Source organism: Chroicocephalus ridibundus, chromosome 2 (genome assembly GCF_963924245.1).
Source record: "Chroicocephalus ridibundus chromosome 2, bChrRid1.1, whole genome shotgun sequence".
In the NCBI taxonomy this organism is placed as follows: domain Eukaryota; kingdom Metazoa; phylum Chordata; class Aves; order Charadriiformes; family Laridae; genus Chroicocephalus; species Chroicocephalus ridibundus.
The window spans coordinates 111,337,909-111,352,375 of NC_086285.1; the positions used below are offsets into that span (position 1 = coordinate 111,337,909).

The window sequence follows — 14,467 nt, forward strand, 5'->3', positions numbered from 1 at the left end:
AGACACAGTAGCTCTAATTACTGAGCTGTGCAGCTCCCGCGTCAGGGCTGGCCTGGGAACTGCCAGCTCGGAGCAAAGGCAGGGTCCGCTCGGGTCTGTCTGCAGCCACTTATTTAGATGTGCCCTTCTGCTCACATCCCAAGGCTAAGAGAGAAGTTGGGAAATTAATAAAAAAATCACATGCTGAAGTGCTTTGCTGAATCTTCCCCTGAAATGCTGGGGGGGTTTTCTGCACTTTCCCTTCTATAGACAAACCCCCATTTCTGTACAGAAGGTGGGATCTGTCTAGAACAAAAGAACTGCATCCAAACAGATGCCTGCCCCATCTTCCCAATTTTGGTCTGTTCAGCTATTCTGCCTTCCTGAAATCGCTGCATCCACCATGGGAGGCTTACTACCTACCTTTCCCAAGTCTTCATATCAGGGAAATCCTCCCTCACATATGCACTGAGCAGATACCACCTAACCCCAGAGTTGGTGCCCACTTACCCCACCGTTCTTGGGGTGATGGCAAGGGGTTGAGAGAAGAAAGGAAAAACCTCAGTGTTGCAGAAAGAAAATATCCCCGTGACTTTTTTTTTCCCCCCCGAAGTTATAGATGTAAGAAATAACATGCTGGGACTGCCACGAACAATCGGCGTGATGTACATTGAGGGAAAGTGTTATTTCTTGCTCTCTTCTTGTCCTTCTACTTACAGACCTTCATTCGACGGCTAAAGTGTTTCCCTGTGCTCAGATCAGTAAAAATCAGGTAAGAACTGACAGCATTTGTATCTACATTCCCTCATAGTTTCTCCCTTAATTATTGGAATTACCAAGATGGATTGGCATAATGATAAAAAATAAAATGCTTTCGACCTGTTTTCACTCGGTGACTTCTTGTCCCATGAGCGAGATGGTTATGGGGCGCAAGCAACACAGCTGGGCACAACAGCGAGCCGGCCACCAGGCCTGCTGCAAGCTGGCAGCCCCAGTACCACACCGCCTGGTGTCGTGCCAACGGGAGCTTCTCAGCCAGCAAACCCAACGCTGGCAGCCCTGCTGGGTGCCCCCTCCCACCCAACGCCCAGGGATTTCTACAAGTAGTTCTCAGGTATGTGCAATCAAGGATAAACCTGAGAAAATGCAATTTACCCATTTTTTTTTTTCCTGTGGGCAACATATAATTTACCTGCTTCTTATAGGTTCTCAACAGGTAGCCACTTCAACTTGCTCCTTCTTAAAGGGACTAAAGGCCTTCAGGCGTGAGCTTCAGTACTCAAAAGTAACAAGGAGAGAAAGCTCATGCATTCATACCCTATGCATGCGATATGCATAGGGGACCATCCCTATGCATCCCTATGAATACAATATATTGTATTCATTTTTAATGTTGTTAGGTTTTTGAATGAAAAAGGATGGGTCTCCATGGTAAATCCCAGCTCCTACAAGTAACATCAAAGCAAGAAAAATCTTAGCTACACCTTTTGCTGACCTTTGCCATTCGTGGGTTGCGTGACAATCTACAGAAATTAATTTTGTGATTAAGTTTTGAAATACCAGCATCATTTAATAAATCCAGCTGGGTGATTACTTTATTATCTTACGGTGATGATTACTTAACTCAATAGTTAGGGCTTAGGAGACTGGATAAGTCTAAGATAATTTACCCAATTTGTATTTTACAACGGTTTACAGCCTCTAGAATGAAACAGCTTAGGAAGATGACTTTTTTTAAGCCATTTTTAAACACTCTGCTTCCTCGAGCACACAGTGTCATCCAACCACCTTGGCTGAGCATTAGCACATTGACAGACAGCGGGAAAGAAATTTCCCAGAAGAAAAATTTTTTACTCGGGATAAACAGGAGGTAAAGAAATCAGGCTCAGTAAGACAAATTCCTCAAACTGTAATGAAGCAAAAGCATCCCTGTGCTGGTTTTGGCTGGAGCAGAGCTCATTTGTGCCGGAAAAAGCGTTGATAACACACTGATGTTTTAGTTATTGCTGAGCAGTGCTTATGCAGAGTCAAGGTCTTTTCTGCTCCTCATGCCGCCCCACCAGTGAGTAGGCTGGGGGTGCACAAGAAGTTGGGAGGAGACACAGCCAGGACAGCTGACCCCAACTGACCAAAGGGATATCCCACACCATGTGATGTCGTGCTCAGTATATAAAGCTGAGGGGAAAAGAGAAGGAATGGGGAGGATGTTCAGAATGATGGAGTTTGTCTTCCCACGGAACCATTACACACGACGGAGCCCCGTTTGCCTGGAGATGGCTGAACTCCTGCCTGACAATGGGAAGCAGCAAACGAATTCCTTGTTTTACTTTGCTAGCACGCACAGCTTTTACTTTACTTATTAAACTGCCTTTATCTCAACCCCTGAGTTTTTCCTCTCTTTCACTCCTCTCTCCCATCCCACCGGGGGGGTCAGTGAGAGAGCAGCTGCACAGTGCTTAGTTGCTGGCTGAGGTTAAACCACAACAATCCCATATAATCCAAACTTTGCTTTTTTACTGACTCTCAAGGAGATTTTCAGTTTTTCTCCAATTTTTCATTTCTGAGAATTAAAAATTGGCCTGAAATTGTATTCCCCAAGAAACAAAGTCAGTTTTTCACTTTCTGAAATGCATTACAGGTATTAAGACGACCCCTCTCTTGAACTCAGCTTTTTATTTTATTTTTTTATATGCACATACATCCACAAACACACAGAAAAATACACACAACTTATTTGCAAATGCAGTGTTTCAGAGAGCAGTGTAGTTTCTGGTTTTGGCCCTAGGTGGCAGTGACACATTACACCACACTAAAGCAGTGGCTTCCTCAAAATGCTTCGGGAGGGCAGGGGGGCTCGTTCCTCCCCTGCCTCCGCCCGGCTGATGGAGACCAGCGCAGCTCTTACGCTTCTAACGTTTTCCCTGCCAAACACAAGCAATGCAAAGCTATTTCACTGTCCCCGACAGAACGACAAGTATTCCAGCAGGATTGCCCTCCCCTTCAAAAGCAGCATCTCCCAAGGGCAGGAAAGGTTACAGCATCTGGCAGAGCGGTGCAAGGCACAGAGGAGAAGTACTAGAATTATGGAGAGTGCCAAACTTCTCACTCATGGTCCACCTCCCTACACTTACAGCGATTATTTCTTTTACTTAATACCTTAAAACTTTTCTTTCCCCAACTTCACAGCACTTCACCACTTTAAGTAATCTTCACTTCATCCAAGTGAAGGAAGTACGTACTATTATCCCTCCTCCTTTATTTGGAGATGAAGCGGATTGCCCAAGGTGACACACTGAGTCAGGAACCACCCAAAGCCGGTGCTCCTCACTTCTAATGCTACCTGCAGATTTCCTAGATGATCCTGCCCTCATTAAAGATGTTCTGACTTTCTTGTGGTAGACTTCAAAGAGCAGGAGCCAGCGCATGCTGTCCCTCCTGGCAGCACACCCCGAGGAGAGGCCAGCCCATGTCCCTCCCGCAGACGGCTGGGCAGCAGCACACGTCCAGCTCCTGCCAACTGATGCCTGGTGCAAAGGAAAAGGTTTGGCAAAGCAGGGTGGCCTACAGCACTCTCCCTCCCTCCCAGCTGCAGACTGCGTTCTTATTCCCACTGGGATTTTCTTTCTTTTGCACATGTAAGGAAATGAGAATGAGTGGGCCAGGGATGCCAGCAGGGAACAGAAGGAATAATGCTAGCACCGGTAGGGAATAATTTAAAAGGCCAAGAGGCAAGACTAACATTTGAAATCACCGACAAATCCCTGGAGCTGTCAATATTACTGAGTATTTTCTGTCACCCTCCTGATGTTCCCCTTTTATTCTGAAATAGCTGTTCCAAGAAGAAGGGTAATATTTTTTTACAGTTGTGCTCCTGGAGCTTGGCATTCGAGATGGGCATTACCAAGGCAGGTCCTAATGCAAGCTGACCAGCCCTAGCAGTGATGCTGCCCTCAATGCTGGGAGGCAGGGGCTGGTCAGGGTAAGCATCTTGTGTGATGGACACAGGGACTTTGCTGCCAGGAGCGGGCCTGGGGCAGTCAAAGCGTTCAGTACTCCTTCAACACCCACTTTATAAGACAAAAAGACACAAAGACAGAAGCCACGAGGATGGGGAGAAGGAATCAATTTAGGAACATCAGAAGCTCATTAAGTATCTCCCTGTAAGTCACTTAGTTAATCTCTTTTCCCTCAACATCTCCCTGGAAATCACAGGTGATGGCACTAAGAATTAATCATCAGAAAGCAAGATTTATCTTGGGTTTAACCCAGCAAACAGCAGAGTGCCACAGCAGCCACTCAGCTGCAGCTACCTACATTCCAACAGGATGGTCTTGGTTACCAGCAACGCTGCCCTCCCAGCACAACATTGGTCCTCCCAAGGCACCACCAGCAACACCGCAACATGCGCCGCCCCGGGACAGACGCACGTACTCTGGGCATGGATGTGCATTTCCAAGGCTGCCACATGGCTCTGCCCCAAAACCCCTCAGTGCTGCTGGTAGCACCATTCGCTCTGACGGGAGAGGTGGTGGTGTCCTAGTGAAGCAGCCCTGGGAATGCCCCTGGTATACTCCACACGCTACAGCCTTCGCGTCCCACTCAGATGCTCTGCAAACCTCGCCTTGCTCCCGGCTGTGAATCCAAACACTGCTGATGGATCTGCCAGCAGGGGGAAACATTCAATATTTTATCCATCGTGATACGGACACCGTTCAGTTCCATGCACGCTCACTTCAGGTGGCCACTCATGCCAACACAGTTGTCACTCAGCATCATTCCACCTGTCGCAGTTATGACCCCCAAAACTGATGTTTCTGCTAATGTTAAAACAAGCTTTGAATGCTTTAATGTCCATGCTAGCAGATGGCAGGGCTTGCCATGGCAGGGCAGGCAGCAGCATCCTCAGCAGCACTGACACAGAAGCAGACAGTACTCCTGAGCACTCAAAGGTTGTCCTGCCCCTGCTGCAATCTATTTAAGGCCTCGGCACACTAATCAAGGTACTAAGACAAACAAAGACCAGGGGAAAGATTGGAAGATGTGACTCCAGAGTGAATGAAAAGGAAAAAGAAAAGAATGAATGAAAGAACGAAAAGAAAAGAGATAAAGATGAACTGGTGGTCACACAGGAAAACTTTATTTACAGAACAGGAACATAACCACTACTTTTCTGCATGTATTCATCAAAGAGCAACTTTTTTTTTCCTGGGATCAGTCCCTTTTCTGCCCTTCAAGTATTACTAACATGCGTGATTGCAGTGATACTACTTTTTAATACTCTAATTTCCGGACTTGGAAGACAATGAGAATTTCAACCTCTAGGCCTTTTTTTTTTTTTCTTCTTTCTTTCTTTACATGAAGGAAGTTCAACCAGACAAAGAAACCCACAAATACCTTTTATTTCATCATTTTGGAAGCCTGACCTCAAGAGTTTATTGCCAACCTCATCCCTGTAAAAGGCAGTAGAGAGGTTATCTATCTGTTCATTTCTATTGCGCTTTCTAGAAGAACCAGAATAAGAGAGAGATCATCTGTTCGATAGTTGGTCTTTACAGGGCCAGAAATCTGTGCAATTCAACCACAGCTCAGCTGTTGGAAGGCATGATTATCTAGAAATAGGGCAGGCTTGAAGAAAAAGAAAATTGAAGGTAACAGAAGGACAAAAAAAAAAAAAAAAAAGGCCCATCTGAATAGGAAAGACATGATTCTGCATCTTGATACACCTCTGCTACCTCAGTTACGTGAGGGAGGTTCTCTTCATAGTTCCTTACATGAACTAGCCAACAGCCAATTAATTTGCTTTACCATTTTCTTTTAAGAAATACTGATGAACCTCCTCTACTTCCATTCACTATTTCTCCACCCACAGAATGCCTGAGTCAGAATGATATTTTCTTCAGACATTAGCAATTAATAAACACTTAAGTCTGTTTCCAGAGTCTATATACCATTAAAAAAAACATTCCTTTGAAAGATAATCCACTTATCAATAGCATTTGCACACAGAACGAGGTCTGCCTGGTTAAAAAAATATTTTAAAAGTATAATCTAACCTGCATCTTGCTGCTCACGCTGTTTATCTTGTGCAACTCACTCCGCTGTGGACAATGAGAACAGACCGGTCCCTTCCAGATTCACATCACAGAGCAAGTGCTTTAGTTTCCCACCCCTCACGCACCACACACTGATTTTTAAGGTTTGCGCTGCAAGCAGCTCGCACAACCAGTTCCCATCAGAGCTTCCTTCTAACACCTGAGACAAAGGAAAATTCAAACATATTTGACATCTGACCTCAGAGACCTCTGTAAATCCCATTCTCCACAAGACTGACCTTCTTTTAAGAACAGCTTCAGCTTATCAGAAATCCAGATGAGTAATAGTGATGACAAACCTATACCAGAGAGTTTTCAGAAGAATTAGTAACCAGTTCTCACCAATCAATCATCAATTTCCACAAAGTGCTCACTTGACTATGATTGCTTTCAAACTGAAACCGAGTCGGTGTTTTAAAAATTATTAAAGAGCAGTTCTGGATACTAAAGCTGCTCTGAAGTCCCTGCTGCCAAGTTGCATGTTCTTCTTCACAAGAAGGTGATGTTTCCTCCCTCACGTCCAAGAGAAAAGACGCCACTCGTTCTGGTAACAGACAATACTAACGAACCATACAAAGGAAATAATGGGTTACTTCATGCATTTGACAGCTTACTGCAGTTTTAAAAGATTTGTGAAGATGAAAATGTGCTTCCTTTATCTCAAATTATTCCATTTTAGGTACTTGGAGCAATTATAGCTAATATTTTGCGGACAGAAGTGTGGTTCTTGAATTACAGCATCCATTTCGAAGCAACACTCAAATTAATCTGGCCAATTTTTTCAGCCCTGAAGTCCAGAAGGTTAAGGTTTGGCAAGTTCCAGTTTCATCTGTCACCAAATTAGAGCTAAATACTCCTGCGCTACTGAATTGCTAGGGAATGAGGCGACCTCCCCTTGAGGAGACGGCTCCTTTCCTGCCCGCGCAGCCTCCAAGGTAAGAGCTATTCACCCCAGCAACAGGGTGCAGGTGATGCGCTAAGCAACAGGTTTTTGGGGGGAACCCCGCATTCGCTGTGTTTTACAGCTGGTTTTTAGGTGGGAGCTGCCAATTGCCAGGGGTGCAGATCCCCAACAGCCCTTCATATCCAGCCCTGGCTGCAGCAGCATCCCTGCCTCCTCCCCTGCCAGCGCTCCCTCCCCTGCCGGGGCACTTCACACGCTGATCTGTCTGAAATCTAACTGTGGGGGGAAAAAAAGCAATTAGTGTTCAGCCAGATGAGCCCCCTGAGGCCTCTCGCCACAACCTTGTCAGCTCCCTAAGGAACACAAAGGAGGAGGAAACAAAGGACCAGGACGGAAAGAAAGGTGAGACAGTGGACTTACGACTGGTGTAAACCATTATGGGACTACGCCTTCCAGTTACAATCAGACAATTTTTTTTTTTTTGACAGTGAAATGAAATGGAGCTGTGAACCCAAAGCTGTTGCCAGGAATCCAACGCATAAAAAGGCTACCCTCACAAATGGCCCCTTCGCCGTCACAGTCAGCAAAGAGGCTGAGAGCACCGCTCCGAGGACATCAAAAAACGCACCAGAAAAAGGGCCTCCCTCCGACATCACAGGATACTGCTGTGGCTCAGGGGGGATGTCCCAAGGTCAGGGACACCCTGTGGTTCACCCTCACAAGGGAGCAGCGCATCCCACCCAGCAAACTCCTGGCTTACAAGGCAAGTTAGGTGTCCAGTTAGCGTTGGGTTGACAAAACACAACCTTAACGAGTCTTGACTGAGATTCAGTCTTAAGCCTTTGGCTCTGTAACAACACATCTTAATCACTCCAGGTCCGTGGAGGGACCGTTTTCCTAATGTTTTCTTGCTGTTTGGGTGAAACAAACATTATGTTTTCCTGGGCCGGTGTTTTGGATCCAGCAAACAGTTACCACAGCTTCACAAAATAGTAATAGTGATAAAACTCCAGGATATTACCAAATATATGGAAAGTCACAAAAACATGTATTTCAAATCTTCGTACCCCAGGTGATCTCCATTCATCCCCCCTCCAACTACAGCAACAGCAAAGAGGACGCCACATCTGAACCTCCAAAAGCAAAATGAAAACAGGCTACATAAAACATAACAGGGGCTAAAAATAATCAAAGACAGTATATCTTAAATTTATGTTCCGGTTTGTTTTTTTTTTTCCTACTGACAAATACAACCTCAGCAAAAGAGCTAACCATAAGAGAGTATTAGAAGTCACATCAGAAGTTTTTCCAACAGCTGCCTGTACCAGAGCTCCTCGGGAGGCTTTGCTGCAGATCCGTACAGCACAAGGAGCAAGAATTTGGTGCGAGGGGCTCATACTCACCGTCTGCAAAGTTTCTTCCTGTCTTCTGCTTTGGCTCTGTCGGTTGATAAAGGAGCGTGTCGAGAGTTTGTAATGGTTCAACAAGCAGATGATCACTACCACCATAACAGTTATAACCACAATTATAATGATGATTTGAACAAACTCCAGTTCAGCTAAAACAAAGAAAAAAAAAAAGAGGAAAATATGTCAATCACATGCAGAATGTTGTCCATCAAAGCACTAATCTGAAAAACTTTCAGTATTTCCTCAAGATTGATCTGGAGCAAGATGTTCACTGCTGTCCATTTCACAAAGTTCTGCATGAAAAACTGTAGTCTAAGACATGAAAATTATTCATTTTTTTAGCAGTGCCGATCAATCCCTACGAGTGACTGCAGGTCAAAGCTAAGAAAGTTCTTGGTGATCCTTCTCTGCAGCCTTCACAGGTAATAAATTCTTCAGCATAAACACCACAGACAATCCTTTTGGACAATACAACAATTTCACCACCGGGGAAAAAAAAAAGAAAACAAGCCAAAACCAAACACACAGAACCCACCCTACTTTAATAGCCACCTGCAATGCCAGTAGAGTCCAGAGGGCTCCATACACTTAAAAGCAGAGGCCATGGAGAGAGGAATCAAGACATCATCTACTAAATTATCTTTAATTTTTTTTTTTTTTATCAGCCAAATAGCATGAAAGCTACCTAAATCAAGTGACAAACTTTTTTCCTATTGAATCTACAGGCAATGTCTTTCTCAGTTACTCACTTCTTTCCAACTAGTGTAAAATTAACTTCTCTAGGACGTTCCCATTCAGGTAAAAATCTAAAAAGAGACTGGTACTGTAAAACAAGATATGTTCCACTACGGTTAAAAATGAAACTGGGGCCTTGGCTGGTGCAAGAGATACAATTACAATGAACTCCATCACAGCCCATCATCATCTTATCTGAAGTCCTGCCTATACCACAAATATTAAGTATATTTAGAAATGAGTCACTCTTGCACCCTTTTGGCTATACTGGAGGAGCAAGGATGAGCAACATGAGGGGAGAAATTGCCCTTTGGAGTTACACAGTTGCTGATATTTCTATGGAAACTGCATTGCTCACAGGGGATGCTCTCATCTTGAAAGACAACTCCAGTTAATGGGAGGAGGTCTTTGGTTGCTAGGTTTGCAGAAAAAGCAAAGCAGCAGCACAAGTTGCTCCATTTCAGTACTTTCCAAAAGCGGCACTACTTTTGGGCGCTAAAACATGAACTTTGGGCAACCGGTAATATATTTCTTTTGTAAGAAGCCAACAAGGAAAGAAAGATAGTGAAATATAAAAGTGATGAGACAAAGCAAACACCAGAGAAAACAAGCTTTCCCCCCACCACCACCTTATCTCTTCGATTTGTAGTTATCCTCAGCCTTCCATGTAACAGCAGTACGCTTACACAAACACAACACAACTATGAAGCTGAGCTAGAAAAATGCTGTTCACACGTAAAATCCCAAACGACCTGCGGTGGAACCAAAGGAAACCCGAGGCTGTTCCACTGTGCTAACATCTCTTGCGAGCAAAACCCCAGACTGCAGGAGCTGCAAGGGCACTGGTGTCCAGTGGAGGCCGGTGCCGAGGTCCGGCTGTTTGTCACAGCGGGCATGGACACGCCACCATCTAAGCGCTGAGGTTCTGCGATGGCCTCAGTAGGAGTAACTAAACTTATTTAAGGATAAGGAAAGAGTAAAGGGCAACAATACGTCTATCATTTGATTTCTCTTTGCTGTTAAGTACCATCCACTCATCATTAAGACCACCAACATTTTTGGAAAGTTTGATTAGTCAGTGCTTTGTTCTGCTTTCGCTATCAATCCCATATGCAGCAACCTTTTTTTTCCTCTTGAGTCACTGGAAGCTAACAATGTCAGCACCAAAAGATCAAAAAGCAGGAAGCATAGAATTAATTAAAAAACAAAGCCACCAAAACCACGCTTAAGTAAAATGAGAGATTTTTCTTGCCTCAGAAGCACAGAATACAGACTTTACACAGTTGACAACTGCTGCAATTCACATTCCGCAGCTACTAAGTATCAAAGGCTTTCTTTACCCAAAACTTTTTTTTTTGGGGGGGTCCATGTAATACTTTAGACAGGAAATCGAGAGACTGTTGCTAAAGGGCAACATGCAAAACAAGCAATGTTGATTTAGGCTTTCCTAGAATGCAAAGATCACTGGGATGACATGTTACTTCTCTATCTGCCAAGGGCAGAGTCTTCTAAATTTACCAAGGCCCCAGCATTTCAGTGGCGGGGGACAGTACCTTCCCTTTAGAAATAAAGGAATGGGACTGTGAGCACCTCCCTTGCAGGCGTGGAATCACTTAGAAGTGTTTGACTAAAACATGGCCATACAATAAAAAAAAAAAAGAAAGAAAATCACAGTACACAGGTGTGGGCACAGGATTATCCAGCTTTACACCACGAACACCAAAATGCGACAAAACACCCTACTGATGTTCAAGAGGATTTCCCGTCTGGAAACCGGAGGGAAAGGAAAGGGGAAGGCGATTTTTAATCTCCTCTTCCTCCTGCCCGGCCCTCCGGCTACTCATTAAGTTATTAACAGGAAAAAGAACAGAGACAAGAGGGGCAGCCAGTCTCTATTTACCGGCACTTCTCAGGGCAACTCGAACAGTGTCTGGCGGCTGCCGAGGGGCTCCGGGTGACTCCGGCCCCCGACTCCCCCCCTGCCCCTCGCCCCCGCAGCGCCGCCTTCCCCCCCCGCATCTCCCACCGCCCGCTCTTCCTATAAATTAACCGGGAAAAAGACCTGGGAGTGGGTGAAGCTTCGGGAAGAGGAACGGCAGGTCTGTACCTCCCCAAGCCTCCCCGTCACACTCACATGTGCCTGTTTTCTTCACACACAGAAAATAATATTTATAATACGTTCTTTCCCAGGAGAACATTTTTCCTGGTAAACAGACAACACGAAAAAGGCAACTAGATACTGAATGAAAACACCTACACAGAAGAGTACGAAAAAAAAAAAATTAAAAATGTATAACCCTATCAATACCCACGCAAGCAAAACCGTCTGGACCCTCACACCCTACACTCCCCCCGGCCAGGGAACCTCCCCGGGGCTCCGCTACCGAGCGCCCGGGGCTGTAACCTGGGCTTCCCTCCGGTAAGGCGGGGACGGAGCTCGCAGCCCTCTCCGCGCCGACACACCGGACCGACGGACGGACGGACGGGTACCTCTTTCCAACAACAGGTCTTTTAACCGCGCATCCTTCACCGCTGTCCTGTTAAGCTGCTCACTGTTCATGCTCGCCTCCGGCGGAGGAGGAGGAGGAGGGGGGCAGCGGGGGGCTCAAGCCGCTCCGCCAGCCCCACCGGCGGCCACCGCATCACCGGCGGCGGCCCCGGGCTCCATCCGGCGAGGGGGAACACCGTCGGCGGGCCGCCCGCTCAGCCCTACGCGGGGACGCACTGACAGACAGACAGCCCGTCCGTCCGTCCCTCTCGCCGGCGCACCGTCGGGGCCCAGCCCCGCCGCCACCGGCAGCGGGCGGCGCGACGCGGAGCGGAGCGGGCGGGCAAGGCCGGCACCGGCCGCTCTCGCCCCCCCGCCCCCACCCCGCTCCGTGCCCCCAGACTCGAGAGAACACCCGGGTGCTCCCGACGGGCTTTGTCTGGCGCAAAACGAGTTTAAAAAAATTAAATTAATAATTTAAAAAAAAAAAAAAATCAGCCGGCGAGAGAAAACCAAAAAAAAAAAAAAAAAAAGAAGAAGAAATAACTCTCCCCCCCCCGCGGCGCCCCGCTCCTCCCCGAGCCCCGCCGCGGGGCCTGGGAGGGCCGGAGGGAGGGAAGGAGGGAGGTGGAAGCTTACCCGGCGCCGCCGCCGCCCCGCCGCTCTTTAAGCCCGGCCCGGCCCGGCGGGCGCTCGGGGCGCCCCGGCTCTTCCGCTGCCCCGGACCCGCCGCGCATGCGCCGCCGCCGCCCCGCCCCCGGAGGGGGGGGAAGGGGGAGCCAAGCGCCTTCCCGAGCTCCGTAACCATCCGGACTCCCTGCCCGGCCCCTTCCCCCCCGCTGGAAACGGCACCGGCGAGGAAATCTCAGCTCCCCCCTTTCCATCCCCCTTTCCAGCAGCGTCTGCCGTTCCCTCAACCCCTCCGCTTGGCTGTTTTCCAGGCAGGTCGGTTCCCCATCCCGACCCCGGACGGGATTCCCAGCCGGGAGCACCGCAGCCGAGACTCGAAGGCTGCCCCCGCCGCTGCACAGCCCCACCGCAGTCCCTGCCACGCCAGGAAGCCCCCCGAGCACCACGTCCCTCGTTAGCGCTATGTCCCTCAGCCCCCCGGATGGTCCTCCTCGCTCCTGGGATGTTCCTCCTCACCTCCTTCACCAGCATGGCCAAACCCTCCTCCCGCTCCTAGTTACTTCTCTGGATTATGGTAGCATCCCCATGCACCGGGTAAAACCAGCGTATGTCTACGTAAGCAGGAAAAGAGAGTTCGCCCTCTGGTCCACACTCATCCAGGTCTTGGGAACTGCTGAAGGCAGAGGCAAGGGTCCACGTCCCACTTCCAGTGGGATGGCAAGCTCAGCCAGCCCCACGCCAGCATTGATCCCCCATCACTGCTCATGGCCATGGCGCTTCAAGCCCCCAGGACACGCTCTGGGGCTGGCCATGGAGGTAGACATGCTGCTCCCCATGCCTTTCAGATCTGCAAACCCCAAGGACCGCTCTCGGGGAAAAAAAAAGGATCCCTTAACTCAAAGTCAAGGAGCAAAAACCAGGAGGGGCAGGAGGCCGAGAGGAGTGAGCCTGCTTGTGGTCACCCATCAAGCTAGCACCGGGAAGAGTCAGGGTGTAAAATATTAGGGAGACGCATCCTGACATATATATATACACACACACACACACTGCATACAGCAGGGCCCTGTCGTTTGGTTATGGGCTACCCCCACTGTCTGGATTTATTAAACCATTGTTGACGTTTAATTCAAAACTGCAAGGTCTAAGGCTACAGTCAAGCTGGGGGACAGTGGTTGTGGACTGTAAATAAATATCTTTTGAGAGTTCCTAGAAGAGCAGAATGAGTTTAAAGTATATATTGCTGGAATACTTTTGTGCAAACAGAGCATGAACTGACTACAGCACCGTGACCAGCAGAGAGAGAGAACTGCGTGCAGATTGCAGATGTGGAGCATCTTCAAAACTGCAATCTTATTGCCCCAAGACTGCTTTGAAAACAATTAATTAACAGACCAGCCTTTTAAACACAGCTGTTGTATGTTGTACACCAGCTTTGTGCGTACAGGGTCGCTGCTGAGGCTGGTTCTTCCTGTTGCGAATTCTCTGTTCTCAAGGCTTTAGGGATAGGCTTTAGGGATGCAGCGTAAAACAAAGTTTCTGAGCCAAAGACTGACCCACCTACATCATTCCCAAACCTCGTGTTTAAAACGAGAAGTTGGTTTCAAATAAGCATAGTTTAAAGACTATAAGCAGAAAACAAAAGAAAGTGAATATATTTAACACCGTTCCTTTACTTTGTTCTCCTACAACTGAAAAAATAAACCTGGGTGTTAGCAGCCTTTTCAGTTCCTAGAGGGCATTAACCTACAGCATAAAACAATTGTTTTGGCAGGACTGGGGATTCAGCACATTGAGAGACGGACACGTTACACACTTTACTCCCTCTCTAGCCCACTACTCCCCTACCCACCAAAATTTGTTTAATATTACTGTACCAGTGCAGGCACAGTGACAGCAAAATGGTTACAGACTGCTGTATCCGTAAGCAATACACCTGATGAGCATCCTCAAAAACATCCTCAGAACAGTATTTGGCTCATTACCTCGTTATTAAGAATTTATAATCAAGTTTTTAATGTGAATCAAGCCCTTTCGGGGGGGGGGGGGGGGGCTGAACAATTGCCCAGCAAGTGCCAGATAGCCCATAAAAGCTGCTCTGTAAATAAGGATGGGGGACCGGCTTCCTTCTAAAATTCCCCTCCCAGTAGCAGGTTCTACCACGACCTCCGAGCAGGACAGCTGCTCTGGCGACAGGGCTGAAGGTCCCTAAGCAGGCTTTGGCACACCAAGT

General features: G+C 47.4%; 1 protein-coding gene across 7 annotated transcripts in view; it reads right to left on the minus strand.

Moving 5' to 3' along the window:
• The window catches only part of LDLRAD4 (low density lipoprotein receptor class A domain containing 4), a 296,688-nt gene that overhangs the window by 14,108 nt on the left and 268,113 nt on the right, over positions 1 to 14,467 (minus strand). For 4 of the 7 annotated variants that reach the window (XM_063326474.1, XM_063326470.1, XM_063326471.1 and 1 more), the window contains one exon: positions 8,379 to 8,533. In XM_063326474.1, the coding sequence (XP_063182544.1) occupies positions 8,379 to 8,533 (155 nt within the window). Of the gene's footprint in view, positions 1 to 8,378; positions 8,534 to 11,609; positions 12,073 to 12,246; positions 12,357 to 14,467 lie in introns of those variants that run through there. The other 3 variants (XM_063326477.1, XM_063326476.1, XM_063326475.1) reach the window with 3 other exon arrangements.